The sequence below is a fragment of the Micromesistius poutassou genome (genome assembly GCF_964030765.1).
Source record: "Micromesistius poutassou genome assembly, chromosome: 20".
NCBI classification, from domain to species: domain Eukaryota; kingdom Metazoa; phylum Chordata; class Actinopteri; order Gadiformes; family Gadidae; genus Micromesistius; species Micromesistius poutassou.
In genome coordinates this window covers 12329182-12353034 of record NC_140290.1, presented here as the reverse complement: position 1 = coordinate 12353034, position 23853 = coordinate 12329182, and the positions used below count along the sequence as shown (strand labels likewise).

Sequence of the window (23853 nt, the reverse complement as noted above, 5' to 3'; positions counted from 1 at the left end):
TGCATTGACAACAACGGTACGGATGCAAAGGCAACGAACCTGTCTATCGCGTTCTGTATTATAATGTGCATTTGCTTTTCCCAGTCGTATATAACTGCAAATCATCTTAATGTCACGTGTGAAGGAAATATATGCATACGGTTGTCTTGTTGTTATTCACCACCGTGCTAGCTGTCCGGCTTACGTTAGCTCAGTATGTGTCATGACATGGCCTGCTGCTCAGAAGCTAATGATAGCTCACCTGATAGCGCAACTAAGTTTAGTCTTCTCATCCTCTTATATGGTTAGCCATTTTGACATATTGTGTTATGCTGTGTATACTAACTGTTGAAACATACAATATGAAATCCAGGTCATCATTGTCACTATCCTATAGTGTACATTATGAGACATAACATAATATATATATTAGTAAAATAACAATGCTAAAGTGAATAACGGCACATGTTGTTAACTACTTTATATATTCCAGCAATGCACTGTACTAGTGATGGTGAGAGGATTCACACTTTGTTGACCTGCCATTATCTCTGTCCATTCTTCCTTTAGCTGCGCAGGTCAGACCAATGAAGTGACCAGAAGGATATGATGTCATCCTTCCAGGTGGTGGACTCATCGCCTGGCAGCAGCTTGAGCATCATGGAGACGTCCAACTTTGCCCATGTCATCTTTCAGAACGTGGGGAAGAGTTTCCTACCGCAAGCGCCTCTGGAATGTTGCTACACACTGACCCCCTACATTACGCCTCACCCTAAAGACTGGGTGGGCATTTTCAAGGTACCCGCACCACACACACACTCACACACACACACACACACACACACACACACACACACACACACACACACACACACACACACACACACGAACCACATGTGTATGCCCTGAACATCCTATTCTCAATGCATACAATCACCTGGCATTGCAATGTATGGATGTTACAGTTGATTCAAGAAGCAGTCCTCAGACCCTTTTCACACAGGTGTCGGCAAAAAGGAGTGTGTGTGTGTGTGTGTGTGTGTGTGTGTGTGTGTGTGTGTGTGTGTGTGTGTGTGTGTGTGTGTGTGTGTGTGTGTGTGTGTGTGTGTGTGTGTGTGTGTGTGTGTGTGGCAGAATTGTGTCAGGCCTTAGCGGTTAGCCCATTTACACATGCTCACTGTATTTCAGTGCGTCAGGGGCTCCAGGCTCGCGTAGCTTCATGCTAAAATCCCCAGCGAAGCAAATTAGCTTTAGTGTGGTAGCCCTTCATCAGAGTGGATCCAGTGTGATGGTTTTAATGGGCCTCGCCGTTTGGGGAGTGTACATTTGGTGCCCTTTATTAACCACTGATTCTTATTAAGAGCTTTTCCTCCAGCAGCTGCCTTTGCTTTCCACTCTTTCTTCTTCTCCTTCATTGTATTGTTCCCTGCTCTCTCCTCTCTGTCTCTTTCCTCTGTGTCTCCTGCAACCCCCCACTCCGCACAGCTCTTTCATCAAGGCCCATCAAATCTCACACGTAATTAACAGGAAATGTGAACGGGGGAAAACTTAATGTGTCGTAAAAGTCAAAAGACAAACACTTTATCGTCGCTTAAGAACTCACTTCAAATCCATCGGCTCAATTAAAAGAGAATAAAGATGCTGGTTTTATTTGGAAAAAGTCGATTGGAAAATGTAACTGTTGTAATCCCTGCTAATGAAAGCGTGTTTGATGGTTAGTTCTTCATGTCGGAGGGGGAAGAAGCACACCAAACTTTTATATTTTTTCGACGTACGTAGGCTTGTCCGGGTTCAGAGAGAAGCAGAGCATTTTATCTTCCGGAGGTGGTAAAGATGTCGGTAATTAAAAGAGCCATGTTAGTGGGCTATTAAGGTTTTTAATTGCCCCAAAACCGTTTTCAACTTGGGATCTTTCTCCTGTTGCTGCAGTACTCCATATGTAAGCCTGCGATGTCAATAGGTGAATTACGTACCTATGTTTTTAACAAAGACCATCTGTCACCAGGATAGGAAATAGTAAAACACTAATGTTGGTCAGTCTATGTGTGTTGGGGGTCACTTTGTATATGCATGCTCTTGGGTATGCATGCATGTATTGCGCCTAATAAGTGACATATGAAACATTAATAATATGTTAATGCCTGTATGTTGAGCCATTATCTGGCTTTATATGTGGATTTGGTCCCAGGGGCTATGTTAACAAACATACTCACTTGTTTACAAGAAGCTTTACTGTTAAACAGGCTTTTACTTACATTAACCACATTAATGTTACATCATGTAACTGAACCGATGACTGAACTCATTTCACCTCTACATTTTGTCTCCTGTTCTGTCATTAATTACATTTAAACATAATGACAGAGGCCGTGACTAAATGAGCTGGTTTGTGTCGATAATGCGTTGTGTGAGACCTCACAGACAGCCGTATGTTTAGTTGTGCACAGACACCACCTAGTGGCCGAAACTGTCCAGAGAGAAAGTCATTCCACTTGCATTCCAGGTCAACACATCAATACTAAAATGACATACCATCACACACACGCCAACAGTGTACATTGTAACCATAGAACCATGTTATATACCATGTTACATATTCGTATTTTCCATCATATGATTTTCTTTTTGTTTTTGAGAGTGGAAGCAAAATATTAAAAACAGAAAAATATGCCACACTGTCTTCGAGCATTGAAAGTCTTCAAAATCGAGAATGACATTTAAAACCACGCACACATACACATAAAAAGACAGACACACACGCACACACAGAAAAGCCCTTGGAGGTTATTGGTTGTGGCATGTTTGGGTGGGCAGGGAGAAACCCGTTGTATAAGTGTATAATTAACGTGTCATCAGAGTGTTCCCTCACAGCTCAGCAGAGTGATTGATTGCTGCTCCTGCCTGTGATTATTTTATCACATCACTTGTGTGTTGGAACACTGTATCTTACCTAACCAACTGTCAGTCAACTTGGCAGTGCGATTTGCAATTTTTTTTTAATATAATGTGTGTCTGTGTGTGTGTGTGTGTTGTTCAGGTAGAAAGATACATGCATTTTGATTTGTGTGAAGAAGAAGAAGACGCACATGATATTGGCCTCAGTTGGCCTCACACTGGATGCCGTTTGTGTGTCAGTCTTTGACACGCAAATCTCATCCGTGGGAAGCTGTCAGTATTGATTTGACATTAGCTTGGTGTGACATTATTGTCAGTGTTACACAGTGATAACTTGAGGACAACAATTATTGAATCGTGTGGTCACGCTAATCAGGCGTGACAGACGTGTGAAGTGTGTGAAGTGTTTTGAAAATGTATGCAGTTGATTTACTGTCCTTGGCATCCGTGTTGATAGAAGTATGTCGCGACGTCATTGCCAGCACAGTGAGTCAAAGTATGTAGACTATTATCTTATCATTCTGTTACATAAGATAAATGCATCTTGTGTGAATTGTGTGTTGATGGAGATGTTGTTTGTTAATCTTATTCCTGGAGAGGAAGAAATGAACAGCCACGCACTTCAGTCCCAGGGCCTGTTGCAAATGAATACAGGAGGATTCGTTTTGTTTGCATAACAAAGGAATGCAAATCTGGATCCTAAGGCAGATTTAATCCCCATTTAAAGAGGCTTTCTATAGTTTGAATGTCATCCTTATTTACTCGCATGGACTCTGTGTTGTCCCACTGGTGGTCAAAATAACCCTTGGCTTGAGCACAATCATGAAATGTCACATGCATTTATCGCATGAGTAAGGTTGAAGTTACTGTGTGTGTGTGTGTGTGTGTGTGTGTGTGTGTGTGTGTGTGTGTGTGTGTGTGTGTGTGTGTGTGTGTGTGTGTGTGTGTGTGTGCGTGTGCGCGCGTGCGTGTGTCTTTCAAAGAACATATACACGGTGGAGTCCAGGACAGAGGGTGTGGGTGATTGTGCCGGACAGCTTTACGACACAGGGCAAAGTTATGATGTTCACGACTGCTTTTTTCATCATCCGTCACTTACCAACACACAAAATTCATATAATTACATGTCCCTCTCCTCTCCACGTAAAATTTTCACCTTTTTTCTCGCCCCCCTCTCGCACTCTCGCACTTCCTGTTTCCTTTCCTCTTAACTGACTTTTGCGTGTGTGTGTGTAGGCTGCATCCAGACACACAGACACATGCACAAACCGCCCCACCCCCAAAACCTCACACCTCCATTGCCCCTTTTTTGGAGCCCAAACAGGGGTTGGGACTGGGGAAGGGAGGAGGGTGTAGGAAGGGAGGGAGGGTGTAGGAAATGAGCAAGGGACGAGGGTGTAGGAAATAAGGAAGGGAGGAGGGTGTGTGTGGAAAAAAGAGGGTTGGCTGGTCGAGGGAGGGAGGGTTCCTGGGGTTCTAAATGTTTCCATTCTTCCCTTCCACAATCCTGTAGTGTGCGCTATTAAGTCTCTCCGTTGTGAAAAACAGGCATCATTATACACAAGCCCTCCCCCTGAAAAGAATAAACGACAGCGTTTGTTTTAGAAAAAATACGGTTTGCACACTACTGTGAACCATTTTTGCCAACCTTTCGGGAACCTTGGTTTGGCATTCTTGTGATTGTACATTGCCCAGTTGTGTCCTTTTTATTTGGGTGTGAAGTGAATATCGCTAATGACGATGATAATGGTGTTGTTTCGCTGTGCCCTAAAGGTCGGCTGGAGTACGGCCAGGGATTACTACACCTTCCTTTGGTCTTCGATGCCCGAGAGCTATGAGCCAGGCAGCACGGTGCAGAGGAGTGTGGTGTTCCAAGGTACGCCACACACACACACACACACACACACACACACACACACACACACACACACACACACACACACACACACACACACACACACACACACACACACACACACACACACACACACACACACACACACACATATTCCAAGGCAGCTCCCCTATTTAATGGTGCATATAAAAACTAGGGCTTTTATTTTATTAAGGGGAACAAAACCGCAACCGCGGCCAGGGACCTGAACACCTCTCTAACCACACATACAAACACGCACACACACACACACACACACACACACACACACACACACACATACCCGGTCCGAGGGTCCGTGTACTGGTTTTAGTGGCTCTAGCATGGTCAGATATTATACTGTGAAAACATGAGACTCCTTTGTGGTGATCCAGAGAACGTGGTTGGCTGCCTGTAAGTCACAATTCATATGCTCTAACGAGAGCTTTTCAGTGGTCATCTGTTTTCTTTTCTATAACACATTTTATATACTGTAATGGCAGCATATTACCAACTGGTTGAAATATTATCTCCATCAAATCTTCTGGGTTCTTCTGGGTTTTTAACCCGAGTAAATATTCAGTTTCCTTAATGCGGAGGGAAGGCTTCTGCCCTGTGCGGTAACTCCTGCCCTGTGTGTGTGTGTGTGTGTGTGTGTGTGTGTTTTTTGTGTGTGTGCTTTTTTTTTCTCTTTCCCTTTCGTCTGCTAAAGTGGCTCCCCGCTGCTGCAGAAATGAGCCATTCGCTCGGAAATGTCGAAAGACCAAAAAGAAAACCAAACTTATTTTGTATCCCACACATCTGGACTTAATGCTCACTCAAGGCAGATTTTTTTTTTTTTTTTTTTATGCATAAACAAGGGAGAAAAACAACAAGTTACAATGGATTTCTACATCTTGATATTTTAAGGCATGTTTGCATGATATATTATATGGTTACATAAAAATGCAACATGAAAGACACTTGCATTAATCACAGTCTACCATGGAACTGATCAGTTAATTTACGTTGTATTATAAAATACATGAAATGTTACCCCGGATGTCAAACATACCAGACCGCCTTGAAAAAACCCGACCTATCAGCAGACCTATATTCTGATGTGATCTTTATGCACCACTCCTGCTCTCCTCCCAACATAGGCTATTACGTTCCCAAGTCTGACGGCGAGTTCTACCAGTTCTGTTACGTCACCCACACGGGGGACATCAGAGGCGCCAGCACCCCCTTCCTGTTCAAACCGTCCACGCCCACCGATGAGCTCCTCACCGTCGCCGAGGACGACAGCAACTCCGACATCTTGGTGGTCACCACCAAGACTGGCCTGTTAGAGGTAGACATACTCACACACACATACACACATAGATACATACATACACAGAAACATGCATACATACATAGATACATGCATATAAACATACATACTCAGAAACATGCATATTAACACACACACGCACACACGCACACACGCACGCGCATCGATCCTTACAATTTTCCACTCCCTCCCCGGCCTTAGCACCCTTGAGCGTGATGCTACAGCCCTACCATCTTCCTCGCTCTGATGGAAGAGGGTGGGTGTTTCTGTGCATGTGTACCGAAGAGAACAATCCTAACGCTGATCAGAACCAGCCACAGTTTTCCACAAGTCCACATATCACCGTCCGCAAAGCGTTCAACACTGAGATCCCGGTCCTCCCCTCTTCCCCCTTCCTCTTTCCCCGCTTTCCTCTTGCTTCCTTTGGGCCTCCTCCAGCGTGTGGAGGAGGTGCAGCAGGAGCGCCGGGAGCTGCAGAAGGCCATGCGCCTCCTGCAGGAGGAGAAGCAGCAGCTGCAGGAAGAGCAGAAGCGCCTGGCCAGGGAGAGGGAGCAGGAGAGGGAGACCTGTAGCCTGCTGAGGAGCCACAACCAGGTGGGTGGTGCTGCTGGCGGTGGGCGGGTTATGACGGAGGTTGAGGGAAGGTTGTGACGATGGGTATGCAAGATTTTTTTTTTCTCTAGATCGTCGCCATTTTAGATTATATGATAAAGTAAGACCAGTTATATTAGATTGGGAAGCACTGGAAACATCAACTACATGTTAGTTCCTAAGTCTCAACCTGTTGACATTAAAGAGTGTAAATATAAATATTTAGTTACAATGTATGTACATTCAACCTAATCCAGGATTGAGCTTTTTTTCAATTTAACTTAGACAATCAGGAATGTGTTTATATTAGGCGAGGGCAGGCGGGTTCAGTGAAACAGCTTGTTTAGTGTCACCTTTTTTGGCCCATATGACACATTCACAAATTATTTTTTGTAAAGAATAATATCCCTAAGCTGTCGTGTTTAATGCGAAGTCCTAGCAAACAAGACAGCGTGTCATTTGCTCATTCAGATCTGTAAGATTGGCTGAGAATCTGGCACATAAACATCTGAATGTGTGAACTTGCATATGGACATGTACTCCTGTGTTTTGCTTACGTTTGCATGTTGCCTTCCATCATGCCTGTTTGGCTGTATCCGTCTGTATCCAGACAGCCAGTCCCTTCCTGCGTCTTACACATGGAGCCAGTTCCACATCAGTGATCACGAGTTGAGGACATGAAAGGCCTACCTTTGTGTAGGATCCTGACCCTTCCCGGCTTTGATTTTGAGTGACGGATGAAATACGCAAATTTCTGTGTGTGTGTGTGTGTGTGTCTCTGTGAGTGTGTCTCTGTGTATGTGAGTGTGAGTGTAAATGTGTGTATTTGTGTATGTGTTGCTGTTTCTCTATCACTTCACTTTTTTTTTTTATCTCTTCGCTTTTTTTTATGACTGGATTCATTGGGCCCCAACAGAAAGGGGACGCTATTTATCGGGCATCTGGCGTCAGGGACGATGCCATCGCAACCACAGACTGAACAAACATGACGTCAAAGCCTTGCGCACACACACACACACGCTCACACACACACGCTCACACGCGCGCATGCATACTCACACGCATGTACACAACCACACGTCATGAAAATTAATTGCATCCCTCTGATGTCATTCAAACTCAAATCTGCATTCACGTTCAGCGCCGCAAGGCCTCTTTTAACATGCATTCAGGCGTGTGTGTGAATACAAGCGCACAAAGCGCGCTTGCACTCACACACACATGTACGCTTGCATACAAATACACACAGACACGCTCATTATGCCACCCTCTTGCAAACCCTTTTAGTCTGTGTGTGGAATGAGAGGAGGGCAGTCCACAAAACCGCCAGACTGAAAACAGAGGCCCTGCCCAGCGTCAGAGACAAACACCACGCTGTCACGCGATTCAGGCCCCTCAGCTCTCTCCCTTTTTGTTCGCCTCTCTTTCTCTATCTCTCTCTCTCTCTATCTCTATCTCTCTCTCTCTCTCTCTCTCTCGCTGTTCCTCACTTGTTTACCTTTTCCACTTTACCTCTCGCTCGCTTTTTCTCGGTTGCGTTGAAAACGACTCCTTTTTCCTCTGTCTTTATCTATGTCTCTCTGTCTCTGTCTCTGTCTCTGTCTCTCTCTCTCTCTCTCTCTCTCTCTCTCTCTCTCTCTCTCTCTCTCTGTCTCTCTCTCTCTCTGTCCTGGTCACTTCCAACATAGCTGAGCCGACTCGTTTATGGTCGAAGCTCGTTGAAGGTAGAAGCTCCATTCCTCAGGATGAGTCACACGTCACATCGGGCTCTTTTCTTTACAAGGGTCCTGTCTGATTAAGCAAACGCATTACACACGTGTATGAAAGAAAAAAGGGAGTGAGAGAGAGAGAGGTAGCGAGAGAAAGAAAGAAAGGGGAGGAAGCCTGTTTAGAGAGTTGGAGGGTAGGGGGAGAGGAGGAAGCAGGGCAACCCTAAAGCAGTGGGGAGTTGTAGATTGGAAACTGGTCTGCTATCGCCCCCTAGTGTACGTTCCAGCTCCTAGGTTCAGAGAGCGCTTTGAGTTAGACTTTTTTACGCAATACAAAATGGCCATAAAGTACAGCTGTAACACACGTTGTTATTAAAGTCGCGTGTTTCTGTCCTTCATCGGTATGCAATTGATTTGTGTGTCTGATAGTGTGTTTGTGTATTTGATTTTGTGTATTTGGTGTGCGTGTGTGTGTGTATGTGTGCATAAGAGAGGGCAGGCATTTTTGGAAAGCAGGTAGGTAAGCTCCTGCCATGTGTTGAAATATCTTTAAAGTTTTAATGTGAGGACATAAGTATATATTTTGCTGCTGCTAATTTTATGACCTTGCTTTTTATAAGGTCTTAATGCACTGCTAAAGTGCTTTGCCAATGCAAGCTGTAAAAATCATACAGTAGTAAGACGGAGCCAAGCACAGAACGAGTCGTGTGTGTGTGGGTGTGTGTGTGTGTGTGTGTGTGTGTTTAGCATGTACTTTGCAACCGTAGATTTCCCTTCCCTCTTTCGTGTATATTCGCAAATGACCTTGAATAAAGATCTCTTTCTTTTCACACACATACTAGAATAGAAGTGGGAAAGATGGACAGGAGGGGGGTGGGGGTGTGTGTGTATGGTGTGTGTTTGTGTGTGGTTAGGTGTATGAGTGTGTGTTTGTATAGGCGTGTTGGACTGTCATAGGTAGTGTTTGCTGGGGGTGATTTAGTGCACCGGTGTTCTGACAGATCACTCCCAGCTGCCCATACAGGCTCTCTCGGCGTCTGTTTTGTGACAAGCAACCTGTTGAAAGAATTCACCTAGGCCTGCCCAAGCAATCTCACAATACCTGAAAGCAGTCCCAAGGTGTTCATGAAAGGTTTGCATCTATTGTACTATAGAGAGTTCTGATTTGCCTCATTCAAGTTTTCCATTGTGTCTAAGTGGCGGGGTCGTTCAATTCCATTCATGGGTACGGAGTTCAAAGCACCAGGGATCGCTTGAGGGACGCATCAAGAACAGTATAGGAGAGGCGCTCATTGTATCGGCGCCAACGGTTTCCTGCTAAGGGTTAGTCATGGACATGGTGGGAGCCGTGCATGCTGCAGGAATGACATCAGCAGTGTCAGCTGTTGCACATGGTGATTATTTTCACCAGATATATGTATTGTTCAACGCCCTTCTCCTCTCTTCACCCTCCTCCTCTCCTTCCCTCCCATCTCCTCTCTCCTCATCTCCCCCCTCCTCCTTACGCTTCTCCCCTCTCCTCCACTCCCCTCTCCTCTCCCTCCCCTATCCTCTCCTCTCTCCTCTCCCCTCAAATCCCTACGCTTATCTCCCCTCTCTCCTCCTATACCATCTCCTCACTACTCTCCTCTCCTCTCTCCTCTCCTCTCTTCTCTCCTCTCCTTCTTTCCCCTCTCCTCTTCTCTCCTTCTCTCCCCTCTCCTCTCTCCCCTCTCCTCTCCTTCTCTCCCCTCTCCTCTCCTCTCTCCTCTCTCCTCTCTTCTCTCCCCTCTCCCCTCTCCCCTCTCCTCTCTCCTCTTCTCTCCCCTCTCCTCTCCTTTCTCCCCTCTCCTCTCCACTATTCTCTCCCCTCTCCTCCCTCCCCTCTCCTCTCATCTCTCCTCTCGCCCCGCACTTCTCTTCTCTCCTCGCTCCCCTTTCTTCCCTCTCCCCGTCTCTCTCTCCCTGTCTCTCTCCCGCCGCGTGTCTTGCAGGAGCTGCTGCGGTCGTCGCAGGGCCTGTCGGAGGAGCGCGAGGAGGTGCGGAGGAGGCTGTGCGAGGCCTGCGAGCGGGTCCGTCACCTGGAGGAGGAGCTGCGGGGCGTGTCCCAGAGGAGCCTGCAGAAGGAGACGGAGTTGGACTGGTGAGCGGGGAGGCGGCGGGGGGGGGGGGGGGGGGGGGTGGGGGCGGGAGAGGGGTGTGAAGGAGGTGGATCCGGCAGCTTGCACGCAACGACGCAATTGACTTTGTGCACTCGGTCGTTCTTGATGTGTTCCTTCTTGATGTTTGTTCTCTCTGGATTTTTTCCGGGGAGGTTTTTCCCTAGGGGTAAAGAGGTGTCGAGTCATGTGGCCCTTTGACGCTGTAACTGATTAAGGGCTGTGCAAATAACATTGAAGAGGAATTCGTGAGGCATTTGCCTTCTACATATACAGGACATTCATCATGAAGTATCACAGCACTATGCGTGTCCTCGGGGGGGATTCACTCTTTCTGGCTCGGGCTGCGGCATTATCGCCCGGGGGGCCTTTGAGCTGTTAAAAGAATAATAATAAATACTCATAGCGTTGAAGTGCGGTGGAATCCGCACTCGGTATGTTTACTTTCCGTGGCGCCTGACATGGAAAGGCTTTGGCCCTAATGTTCTGCGTCCTTTGTTTTGTCATTCCCCCTCCGCTGGACCGACCTGTCGGGCGGGATTGTTTGGCCGGGGTCGGCGTTGGCCCCCAAGCCTCCGCGAGCGTCTGAAGAAGCAGGGGTCCGAGCGAGACCGCCTGGAGAGCCAGCTGAAAAACGAACGGGACGAGAGGGACCGCTACAAGGTGGGATGGGGCGCTGGCAGTAATGACACATGGGGGAGGGGTGGGGGGCGGAGTTGTGTGTGTGTGTGTGTGTGTCTGTGTGTGTGTGCCCCCTACACCGCATCAAAATGATGTCATAAGAAAGATTCTGTGTGTGTGTGTGTGTGTGTGTGTTTGCGTGTGTGTGAGTGTGTGCCCCCTACACCGCATCAAATTGATGTCAGGAAAGATTCAGAGCATGTGTGCGTGTGTATCCATGTTGGTGGGCCTGTTTGTTTGTTTGTTTGTGTGTGTGTGTGTGTGTGTGTGTGTGTGTTGATCAACGTCGACGTGTAACAGTTTGATCGCCCACACTCGTGTGTGGGCTCGTGGGTGTCGGCGATCGGGTTGGTGGGAAACTTTTTGGAAAACATCTGTCTGATGGGCAAAGCCCAAGCGGGTGTGTGTTTGTGTTTGGTGTTTCAAAAGGCATTCACACACGCCTAATGCACAAACAAGTAAGAAATAATCCACAACGCCGTGGATTATTTATTATAATTATTATATTAATATTATTATTTTGTATTATTACCGTTTTTTCTTATGGAACGATCAAGATCAAGGATCAACAACACTGCTACAACACAGTATGTAATACGTGTGGCAATCATATGCGTGCGTGTCTCCATTTGCATGTGGGCGTTTGTTGTGTTTGTGTGCGTATGTGTTTCCATGGGTGTGTGTGTGCGTGCGTGTGTCCACCCCCCCCCCTCACCAGGCCCATCTGCGCAGCACGGAGCTGGAGAACACCAAGCTGAGCGCCGAGCTGCAGATGCTGAAGGCGGTGGAGCTGAACCGGGAGGTGACCATCGCCCAGTTCCAGGAGGAGCTGGAGCGCATGCGGGCCTGCGTGGCCCAGCGGGACTGCCTGGAGAAGGAGCTGCACAGCCACCAGGCCCACAAGGTCAGTCTGTGGTCCATGTGTGGATGTGTTCGGGATGTTTCCGACTTTTTTTTAATGAGGATGCAGAGGGTGCACACATGATGTGAGCATTTTGTGTGTTCAATCTGTGTATTGCGCCTTTGCACTTAGCCCACAAACAGAATTTTACCGGCCAATATTGTCTCTCTGACTGATTCTCTCTCTTCTTCTTTCATCTTCCTGATGTTCCCATCCAGGATGAATAAAGTGTCCCTTTCTCCCTTCCCTCTCTCTCTCTCTCTCTCTCTGTGTCTCTCTCTGTGTGTGTCTCTCTCTCGCTCTCTCTCTCGCTCTCTGTCTCTCTCTCTCTCTCTCTCTCTCTCTTGTTCTCGTTCTCATTATCTCTCTCTCTCTCTTTCCCATTCTCTCTCTCTCGTTCTCTCCCTCTCCCTCTCTCGTCGCAGGCGGAGCTGGCCCGCGTGCGCGAGCAGCTCCGTCAGGCCGAGGACCAGCTGCAGGCGTCCCGGCAGCAGGCGTCCCTCCTGGCCGCCGAGCTGCGGGACTCGGCGGGCGCCCGGGACCGCTCCATGGCCGAGCTGTACCGCGCCCGGCTGGAGGCCGAGAAGCTGCGGGCCAGCCTGGCCGACGCCCAGGCCGAGTGCCGGCGCATGGAGAGCCAGCTGGACCGCCTGCGGAGCGCCGCGCTGAAGGAGGCGGTGAGCACCCCCCCTCCCCCCCCCACGCACGCACCACGGGGGTCGCAAGGCTGATGCCGCATGAGGGGGACGTCGGATGGGCATGGGGATATGGGGGGGGTGGGGGGGGGGGGACAGTGATGTTATGCCCAAAACTGTCCCACCAGACTCAATCTCAATCTGGCCCCCTAATCATCCCCGTGTCATTGGCTGATTCATTAATTCCCTCACTCTCCACAAGCTGGTGTGTGGTGTGGTGAGCGTTCTGGCGTCGATTGGCTGCCGTGCGTCACCCATGTGGGTGCTACACATTGGTGGTGGTTAGTGAGGTCCCTCCCCCCCCTGTCACTGTAAGCGCTTTGAGTTTCCAGGGGAAAAAAAAAGCGCTATATAAATTCAATCTATTATTGTTATTATGCGACAAAAAATTAACCGTTGACTAGGGGCTGATAGGATCGTGAATGATATAAGCTATCCATCAAATGAACAATGAACTACATAAAAGACGAGATACAGTATAAAACGAAAGGTCAGTACTGCCCATGTCGGAGATATGGCATCCGTTGGAAAGCTCTCAATGCTCTGACTGGGAAATATAACTGAACAACGAAGAGGAGACGCTTTTCAACTCTCGGAAGGTGGTTATTATGGCCACACCGACATGGTGTGGCTCAAAAGGGTTAGGAGGCATTGCTTGATAGGTTTTTATTTAACCTAGCTGTCTACTGTCCCCTGTAATCAATATTCAAGACATCAGGGAATTGGTACTGTTTTTGTTTTGAACAAAGAACCTGAATGAAGCACGCTGTGAGATCATGCTCTGACGATGAGACGGCGAGCAATCGTCCATTTTGTTTGTAACAGCAGGCAGTGCTGGTGTTAGATGGGCTGCGAGCGTCCTTAAGGTGGCAGTATACTCAACAACAAGCTGCTGGCCAGATAATAACGGACAGTACGCCAGTGGGCTCATTGCTAAATAGCATTAGCTGTCCCCTTTCCTCACGCATTCCCTGTTCTTCCCCCTGCCTTGTTTTCCTTTCTCCTTCTCCTGGGCGTCGGTCTAGCAGAGTGTTGTGGCCTGCCTGGAGGGCGGGGCCAGTGGGGAGGGCGGGGCCAGCAGCAGCAGCAGCAGCAGCAGCCTGGCTGTGGTTTCCGAGGCGGAGGCGGAGCTCCAGAGGGAGGTGGAGGAGCTGAAGCTCCGCCTCCACATGGCAGCCGAGCACTACAAGGAGAAGTACCGCGAGTGCCAGCGCCTCCGTCGGCACGTGGCCAAGCTCAGCGAAGCCCAGGGGGTGAGAGGACGGCACGCACACACTTAGACACACCGGTACATAGGCACGCATAGAGACACACACACACACACACACACACACATACACATACACATACACACACACACACACACACACACACACACACCAGTACACAGCCATGCATAGAGACACACACACACACACACACACACACACACACACACACACACACACACACACACACACACATACATCACACAGCGGCACATATGCATGCATAGACACACACACATCACACACCAGTACACAGGACACACACACACACACTGGATACACGTGTAACATATATATATATGCACACACACATCACAATACAATCACGTACATACAATACACATACAATACACACATTCATGTGAATGTGACCATATCACCAAATAGGAAGGGAGGAAGGAGGAAATTGTGCTTTTATTCCAACAGGTTTAACGTGTGTGTGTGTGTGTGTGTGTGTGTGTGTGTGTGTGTGTGTGTGTGTGTGTGTGTGTGTGTGTGTGTGTGTGTGTGTGTGTGTGTGTGTGTGTGTGCGCTCCTTGCCTCAGGAGCCAAAGAGGAACGCAGCCACAGAGACGACACAGGAGCCCCTGGCCTACAGTCCAGAGTCCCCAACAACGGGTATGAAAACACACACACACATTCTCAACCGCACACAACTCCCACAATGGATCGTCCGCCACGACTTGAGCACCGGCCACCGCGGTCGCGAGCTCATGATGCGCTCGTTCTTGTATTTCTTTTCACCTATAACCATTAACAGCTCATTTCCCACCACGCCTTTCCAGACAGCATCGCCGACGCCGTCTTGCGAGGCACCGCCGAGATGACCATCGCCCTGGAAGTGGCCTACCTGGGGGCACCCGTTCCCACCGCCACGCCCACCCTGGCCGCCGCCGCCGCCGCAGCGTCGGAGGAGAGGCAGGGGGACGGCGCGGCCCAGGGCGCGGCGGAGCCCCAGGGAGGCAAGGAGCTGGGAGGAGCGCAGCCAGGGGGAGGAGACGACGACGACGACGACGACGACGACGACGACGACGGAGGGCAGGGGGAGCAGGAGAACGCGGGGGAGGGGGCGAGGGAGCGCCTTCCGGAGGAGAGCCTGCGCATGACAAGCTGGGTGGAGGTGGAGAAGGAGAGGCGGAGCGCCGAGGAGAATGAGGAGGAGGAGGAGGAGCAGGAGGAGGAGGAGGAGGAGGAGGACGATGAGGATGAGGAGGAAGAAGAGGAGGAGGAGGAGGAGAGGAATATGAGTGAGCTGGACGGGCAGGTGGAGGCTGAGATGGAGCAGACCCGCTCGGTGGAGGAGGAGCTGGCCACCATGGAGGAGAAGTGGAAGGAGCAGTGTGCCATCAACGAGACGCTCAAACAGCGGCTGGCCAATGAGGAGGAGCGCTTCCGAGTGAGTGTCACGCTGCAGTCGCACACGTCGTCCCTGTGTCCGCTGCACTTGTACGCGGTCTCCTGTCTGAGCATGGTGCCACGTTGACCTGTGATCTTGAAGTTACTTACCAGCCGATTGCTGATTTCCCGCCCAATCTGGGCTGCAGCAACACTGGGCTGCAGCACGCAGCAGCCAGTGTTGCCAGATTGGGAGGGAAATCTGGCCCAATTTGGCAACACCGTTACTGGCATAGATGCAGCACAGCTGGCCGGTCAATGTTTCCATAATTAAGAGAGCGGCTCCGGTTGATCCTCTCCGCCTTTTTCAGGTTCCTCCGACTACTTCCCCTGATATAAGATGGGAGGCGAATGAGATAGTGTCATCACCCCTGCCGCGCTGGCTTCACACCACACGTCACACCACAGGCGTTGATAACTGGGTTACAGGCGCCCTCTACTGTGAGCTGCGGTATTCCAGTGAAGGACTCTAGGTCACCCGCCAGTCAGAAAACAGAAACACGCAACACAGACAGGTCGAGGCACAGCTGGCGGATTGGCAATCAGATGAAGGCAACCGTGGAGTGTTGGTTACACACGTAGCGAGTTACGCATATTGAGTCACACACGCACACACACACACCCACACACACTGAGGCGGCCCACCGCACAGCCGCCAGACAGACGCTCGCAGAACATCTCCAGACTCCATCCCAGCTCTGATCTCCTCTGTCTGCAGCGGACCGCTTCTCCCGCCGCTGGAAGGGCCTATCTCGTCTCGGTGGGATTAATGTGTCAGTGTATCGGTTACGGGCCATGCTCTCAGCCCCGCGTGCTGTTTTTAGCCTGGAGGGGGGGGGGGGGGGGAGAGACCATGTGACCATGTGACGGACAATGTCTTTTTTTTGGTTTTCATGTGTGCATGTCACCGACAATGTGTTTTTCTTTCTTTTATTTTTTACTCGACTCTCTCCCCCCCCCTCCGAGCCCCCTCCCTTCCCCATCCCAGTTTGATCTGGGACCTCTGAGTGCATGTTTATCTCCAAAGTAAATAAGATCCTCTTATGTGGGGGGTGGGGGTGGGGGGGGGGGGGGGGGGTACTCCCACCGCATGTCCCCAGTGAGCGCGGGGCTGACGAGGAAGACAGACCGGAACGGCGTGCTTTACGGCTGTTTACGCCAGAGACGGGAGGGGAGAGAGAGAGATGAAGGGAGAAGGAGAGAGAGAGAGTGAGAGGGAGTGGGAGTGGGTGGGGGAGGGATGATGATATAGGGAAAGGGGAGTAAATGGATAAACGTTGACTGTTGCAGCCTCCCTTCACCCAAACGTGACCCCCCCCCCCTTAAACAGTGCCGTAAATCCAGAGGAGTGGGAGAGACATACGGAGAGAGAGAGAGAGAGATTGGATGAAAGGGCGAGAGAGAGAGAGAGAGAGAGGGAGAGATTGGATGAAAGGGCGAGAGAGACGAGGGAGGGAGGGAGAGAAGGAGTGAGAGTTGTTGGAGGGAGGGAGAGATTGGGGTGGGGTTGGGTGAAATAAGAGTCAGAAAGGAAAAAGAGCTGGGCCGAGGGGGTTACGTCTGGGACAGACTGACAGACTGACAGTTATGAACCAGAGCGGGGGGGGAGGGAGAGAGAGGGGGAACCCTTTGTAATGGGATTAGAGTAGTGCCGGCAGGCCGCAGTGTAAACTATCCCACCGGGTCAACCCCTCTCCTAGAGGGAGAGAGAGCAGGGAGGAAGGGAGGGAGGGCGAGAGAGAGTGTAATTTATAGCCGTCCTTTGGTTCACTGTGGTCCCTCTCTACTCTGTCCTGCACTCGTGTCTCTGCTCCCTTGGGTATGTGTACTTTACAGTGCGGGCCACACATTCAACGGGGGGGCGGGGGGGTGGGGGGTAAGCAAGGGGTGTTCCAACAGAGCACAACAAACCCCTAATCCAAACACTTTCGCTCTCACACACACTCTTCCGCGTGCGTTCCTACTCCCGGCTGGAAGACGGCAGAGGAGGCGCCGGCATTGAACTCAGTTAGGCGGAGAGCCTCCGCGATAGAGTGACGTGAAGAGGGCCACCATTTCATCCAGGAGTTCAGTCGGAAAACCTCGTCCTTGTTTTTTTATTCCACGCTTCTGTCCGTCCGTCTGTCCGCGTGTGTGTGTGCGTAGGTGCAGATGTCGGAGCGTGCCAACGAGGTGACGGAGCTGAAGCGCAGGCTGGCCCAGGCCCTGCGTGAGAAGGAGCAGATGCAGGAGGTGTGCGGGCCGGCGTCATGCACTGCACTGCAGGATGCGCCACAGCACCACAGACCCGTTCGCTCGCCCCGGCGTGTTGTTTTTGATCTGGGGTTTTTGCGGAGGGGAAGAATTTTAGCCTCATTATAACAAACAGGATGAAGATGACGCTCTCCGCTCCACAATTGCCAGGGCCTTGGAGCGTTTAGAACAAAAGAAAAACATCCTTCCTTCCAAAATAGCTTAATGTGAATGCAACCGAAATCGGTGTCTTCGAGTAAAGTGCTATATAAATCTAATGTATTATCATTATTGCAATTATTAGCTAAACCTTCCACAGCGTCTTATCAGCTGTTCTTGGTTATTTCAGCAAATCTTTTCGAACACTGATCCCCCGCCCCCCCCCCCCCCCCCCAGCCCAAAACTTTCCCAGTGTCCCCGGGGTCCAACCTTAATGAATACACCCATACGTGCCGGTAGCGTTCTCCGGCCCCCCTCCGCCCCCCACGGTGGCAGTGAGCCATGCAAATGCCATGCAGCGTGTCAGCTTGAACTCTGCTGGCCCTGCTTTAAATGTTAAAACCAGGTAGCGGCGTGCTAATGAAGTCATCAAGAGAGGGAGGGAGGGAGAGAGAGAGAGAAATGGGGGAAGAGGGAAGACAAATGTAAAAGAAAGAGATCGAGGCGGGGAGACTGTGGGCGAGAGAGGGCGAGAGAGGGAGAGAAAGGGCGCTCCTGTCAGCTAAGCGGCAGCAGAGTTTTGACACCCATTACAGTAATGAGTAGAGTACTAATGCCTGGTGCTTGGGGTATTATGGGGGAAAGGGCATCGCTGCCGAGGATGAAACAAAGGGCGGGTGAGCGGGAAAAAGGGAGAAAGTCTTCCTCTGCACCATTCCCCTACTTATTCCTCCTCCAAGTCTGCTGATGATGAGATATGTCCCTTTTATTACAACTCTGGGAAAGAAATATAACACGCACACACGCACACAAGCACATACACACTCTGTAATTTATTCTCTTCGAAAAGATGATCAGTACTGGGGTTGTTCATAAAGCTGTCTTGCATTAAGTACACCCCATTACTCCCAGGCTCTGTGCTTTGTACTTTTGTGCCTGTCGGCCGTTTCCTCAGAGGTTTTCTGCGCTGGATTTAGTCATGTGCGTATGTTTCTGCAAAATGAATAAATGATAAATGACACTTTTATAGCACAGTAAAATAGGCTAAGTTAACATGCAAGGATTCCCTGTCAGGTGCTTGGCTCCCTTTAGGCTGAACAAATAAAAACAAATTACTGTCATGTCCTCTGTGGATCAGATTAATGTCGCTAATCTCCAAATCAAAATACTACTAATGGGTTTACACACAAGTGTAAATCTATCAAATTTGAAATACATAGAAACTGAAACATTTTAAACAATTTTACAACATTATTCACCCAAAACAGTTATGAAGCTTCTCAAGAAATCGATACATAACACGTAATCGATACACAGTACGTGATAACACGTACTGTTATCACGTATGAGCACTGTCACATTTAATGTGTAGCTCATCCTGTTCAGCCAATCGGACAATGTTATTTTTCAACCTCAGCCAATCACGTTACACGGCTCCATCTCTGCTCCCTCCTCCAGGAGCTGCAGCGCTGCGTGTCCAGGCAGAGGGAGCAGGTGACTGGGGAACAGGTCTCCGAGGTCAGGCAGCCCGTGGTTCTCCGCTACCCAATGCCCTACCCACAGGACCCCTCCCCGCCCCCCCTGGTGCCACACAGGCCCGCCGAGCTGCAGTTCGGTAACCCCTACTCCACTGGCACCAACACGCGAGGTGGGTGTGGTCCACACGTGCATGGATGCTCTCTCTCTCGGGGGGGGGGGGGGGGGCGCTGTTGTGTTTTAGTGCGGGCTGTTTGGCAGTTTGTACTCTCTTGTCACTTCACATGTCTCACTGTGTCTAGCGGGCTGATTTATGTCTCTCACGACATTCTCATGTTCTCTCTCTCTCTCTCTCTCTCTCTCTCTCTCTGTCTCTCTGCTAATGTTTTGCTCCGGGGCACAATGCAAGATAGATAGATAGATAGATAGATAGTCCTTTATTAATCCCCCTTAGGAGAAATTCACAAGTGACCAGCAGTACAGTGGGAAAAGAGAGTGCGAAACAAGAGTATATATACAAATAAATTTACCAATTTGAAATAAGATATAATAAAAAACTATTCAAATAAGATAAACATACTATATACATGTAACTGTCCGTTTGTAGGTGACTTGTGCATTAAAAACAAAAATATGACTGAATATGACTATAAGTATAAATGTGCCAATGTGCAGGGTTCCTGAGGTAATGAAAATGAAATAAATAACAAGATTTAAACAACAATCAGTCCTGAGGTGTGGGGTTTAGTCCTTAATCAAGTCAAGAGGGGCCCTGTGCTGGTTGTTGTTTTTTGTGAGCGAGGGAGAGACAGAGATGGAGGGAGTCGACCAGAAGCCCGTCTCCACGGTAACCCCGTCGTTGTCGTTTCCCTGACCACCAGACAGGGCGGACGGAGCGGCGTCCCCCGAGCAGACGTCCCGCCCGCCCCCTGAAGCGCCGCTCTGCGCCGGACCCCCGGCCCTCGCCAGCGCTCCCGAGACCCCCGCTAAAACCGAGGAGGGGGAGGGGGAGGGCGGGACGGGGGGGAGGGGGGCGACGGAGGCCGGCGCCGGCTGGGAGGCGGAGGTGGTCTGCATCCAGCCCTCCCGCAGTGTGAGCCCCCCCGACGGCCTGGAGCCCCCCACCGAGGAGCCCCGCAGTGTGAGTGACACACACACACACACACTGTCGAACGCTGTCACACACACACACATACGCATTCACAGACAGCCATGTCAGTATGTACTTCCCCTGCATTAACGCTGGCAGTTCCAACGGGTGCTGGTGTGAGATGTTCACTCCATTACGGCCACCTTGCACACACACACACACACACACACACACACACACACACACACACACACACACACTGCCACAACCCATCACTAACACACACACGCACCTACACGGTGACATTTACACTGCTACACAAAGTCCCACACGCAGACAGAACCCCAGCCAGACACCCCCCCTCCCAGGTGTGCACCCCCCCCACCCCCCCCCCCCCCCCCGGACCTCCGTGTCCCTGGCAGCCTGCTGGAGGGATGTGGACCAGCGAAGGCCTCGTCACACAGCAGCACCAGCAGCACCAGCAGCAGCACCAGCAGCGTAGCCCAGCTCATTTACATACACTGGTAATTAGCGCCACTCTGCCGGTGCTCCAGAACCGCCTGGGGCCGGAGGGATAGAGACGTCAGGCACAGGGGCCGCATCCGGGACGCCATCACCAAACACACTTAAGGCTCAAGGGCGAAGAAGAAGGCCCCCCGGACGAACGAGCAGAACGCCCCCGAGAATCAAAGGCCAGACGGGGACTTGAGTCATCCACGCATCCTGCCGGAGAGCCCTACCAGAGTGCTTTGCACTGGCGATACTATCTGGGTCTCCAGACAAGGCCTCTTCTGTTTTACATGAAGGATCTGTGATTCAGATCTGTGTGCAGTCAGGTGTGCGTGAGCCATGACTCATGGATGTTTATTTAAGTGTGTGTGTGTGTGTGTGTGTGTGTGTGTGTGTGTGTGTGTGTGTGTGTGTGTGTGTGTGTGTGTGTGTGTGTGTGTGTGTGTGTGTGTGTGTGTGTGTGTGTGTGTGTGTGTGTGTGTTGCAGGTGGCTGATGCGCCTCTGCCGGCCTGTGATCATCAGTCTAGCAGACGCAATGAGGCCAGGGGCAGCTTCTGTTTTGACTCAAGGTAACACACACACACACACACTCACTGATACACACACACACACACTCACTGACACACACACACACAATCACTGGTACACACACACGCACACAAAATCACTGATAAACACACACACAGTCACTCACTGATAAACACACACACAGTCACTCACTGATAAACACACACACAGTCACTCACTGATAAACACACACACACAGTCACTCACTGATACACACACACATACACATACTCATACAAATTGATACACCCATACGATACAAAAAAAAACACAAACACACATCCAACCATACCCCTTTTTGCCCCAACTCAATCTTCTCTCTCTCTCTCTCTCCCTCTCCCTCTCTCTCTCTCTCCCTGCCTCGCTCCCCCCCCCCACAGCAGCGAGGTGCACAAGCGGTGCCCGCTGTGCGAGGTCATCTTCCCGCCGCACTTTGAGCAGCGCACCTTCGAGCAGCACGTGGAGAGCCACTGGAAGGTGTGCCCCGTCTGCTCGGAGCAGTTCCCGCTCAACTGCCAGCAGCAGCTCTTCGAGAGGCACGTCCTCACGCACTTTGACGGCCACGTGCTCAACTTTGACCAGATCGACTGAATACGGGGGCGGGGCAGGGTGGGCGGGAGGGGGGGGGGGTCAAGGTGTGTGTGTGTGTGTGTGTGTGTGTCCGCGTGTGTGTGGGAACGGTCTTTCTTGGGCTTGAAAAGAGTTGGTTGAATGTTGAGCCAGGCGGCGGCGAATTCCGGAAGCCAAGATTGCGTTGGGTGCATTGGATCTGGTGTCCATGGAGACAGGTTTTAATGGCTCGCGTGGCGATCTGAACTAGTGTCGACTCCTCTTTAGAAATGGAAAAAAAATAAGAGGGTGTTTTGTCCCTTTCCTCGCAAACGGCTTTTCTCATCCATCTTAGGTTAGCTTTGAGTAGAACCCATAAGGGATAGAGGAAGTATTTGGTTTAAAGGGATTTCTATTAGTGCTCATTTGGCTTCAGTCTCACCTTGACAATCATTCCCCTACTTTAAGAGATTATGGCATTAACGTATTCTGTAATATATATATATGTACTCTATAAATGCCCTATAACGGCAACACATCCAAACTTTTATTCTGAAAAGAGGGAGAGGAAGAAGAAGAAGAAGAACGACGACACGAGAGCTTGAGCATCTGAGCTCTTAAAAAAATATGCACTGTAAATTATTTCTTTGTTATTCATACTTGTTATTTATTTCCAGGACCTCGCGATTTCTTTTGAGGTCGGCAACTCCTGTTGCGATGAGCCTGGAGGCGTCGAAAACAGTAGTGGTATTGATGGAGGTCTTCTGGTAGGCTGCACACCAGTGTCTTGTGTGATGCGTACAGGGGCTGCAGTATAGCAGGGGACATGGAGGAGCCGGGGGGGGGCAACGGGTCGTATCATAACGGAACGAGGCAGGGCCTCAAAGCATTTCAACACGATTGGAATAAATAAACAAATCCCAACTTCAAAAGAAACGCCGATCACCCATACCAGATAAATCCATCGTTATTCCATCATCGGATATTCCATATGAATCGACCGTAAACACGAATCAAATACCAGTTGAAGTTGTGATCCAATCAAAAATGACCCTAATCTAACTTTTGATACAGATACACAGTAGGGTATAAGAAATAGATCGGTATGTCGGTAAAAGCCAATCCTCAACGTTTTGGGGGATTTGTGATCCGTATGCCCAGTAAACACGTGATGGGGGGGGGGTGGGGGAACACATCACTCATTTTCAATGTATGCACAATCAATTTCAAGAATGGGACAGTTTGGCCGGGAGTGATGACCGTTGGATATTATTGACTATTGAAAGGAAGTGATGTATTCCCGGCCACTGTGGAAGTCTGTGTCCCTTGAGAAAGGTGGGAACAGCACTACATTTATCTGCACTAAGAAACGGCTTTATTCTGAATGTATTGTGTGATTGTGTGTATATATATATATATATATATATATACATACATACATACTAAAGATATAGTTGATGGGGAGTTTCATCCAAGCTGCTGTCGTGACCTAATCTCGATGTGTTTTATTTAATAATGACAGAAAGCATTTTAAGATACTTTGTTTGTTTTTTTAATGAAGAACTGATGGAAAAGAATAAGAATACAAAAAAAAAAAAGATGCATTTCTTATATTTTGTGTGCAGGTTCATGAGCTTATGTACGAGTATGTATGGTTTTGGTTCCCCCTGCTCAAGGGTATTTCCTTGTCCAATTGCTTGTCTAGTATTTCCTGTCCAATTTGAAAGTAAACCTCCCAACATTGTTGTATTCAGACTTAAAAAAAAAAGGAAAACATTTTAAACATTTGCACATGCTGCGTGATCAGAACTAAAATGTACGTCTCCGGT

General features: G+C 49.6%; 1 protein-coding gene across 1 annotated transcript; it reads left to right on the top strand.

Annotated features, from left to right (window-relative positions):
* Window positions 1-588: 588 nt before the first annotated feature.
* Window positions 589-23367, top strand: tax1bp1a (Tax1 (human T-cell leukemia virus type I) binding protein 1a; the record flags this gene model as incomplete). Its single annotated transcript, XM_084484869.1, has 17 exons — window positions 589-777; window positions 4648-4750; window positions 5890-6080; window positions 6501-6656; window positions 10336-10484; window positions 11073-11163; window positions 11900-12085; window positions 12508-12759; window positions 13806-14030; window positions 14591-14663; window positions 14831-15062; window positions 15156-15441; window positions 17586-17672; window positions 19290-19479; window positions 20189-20448; window positions 21395-21477; window positions 21856-23367. The coding sequence occupies 17 exons, from the start codon at window positions 589-591 to the stop codon at window positions 22064-22066; spliced, it is 2964 nt and encodes a 987-aa protein (XP_084340995.1). The 3' UTR covers window positions 22067-23367.
* Window positions 23368-23853: the final 486 nt, after the last annotated feature.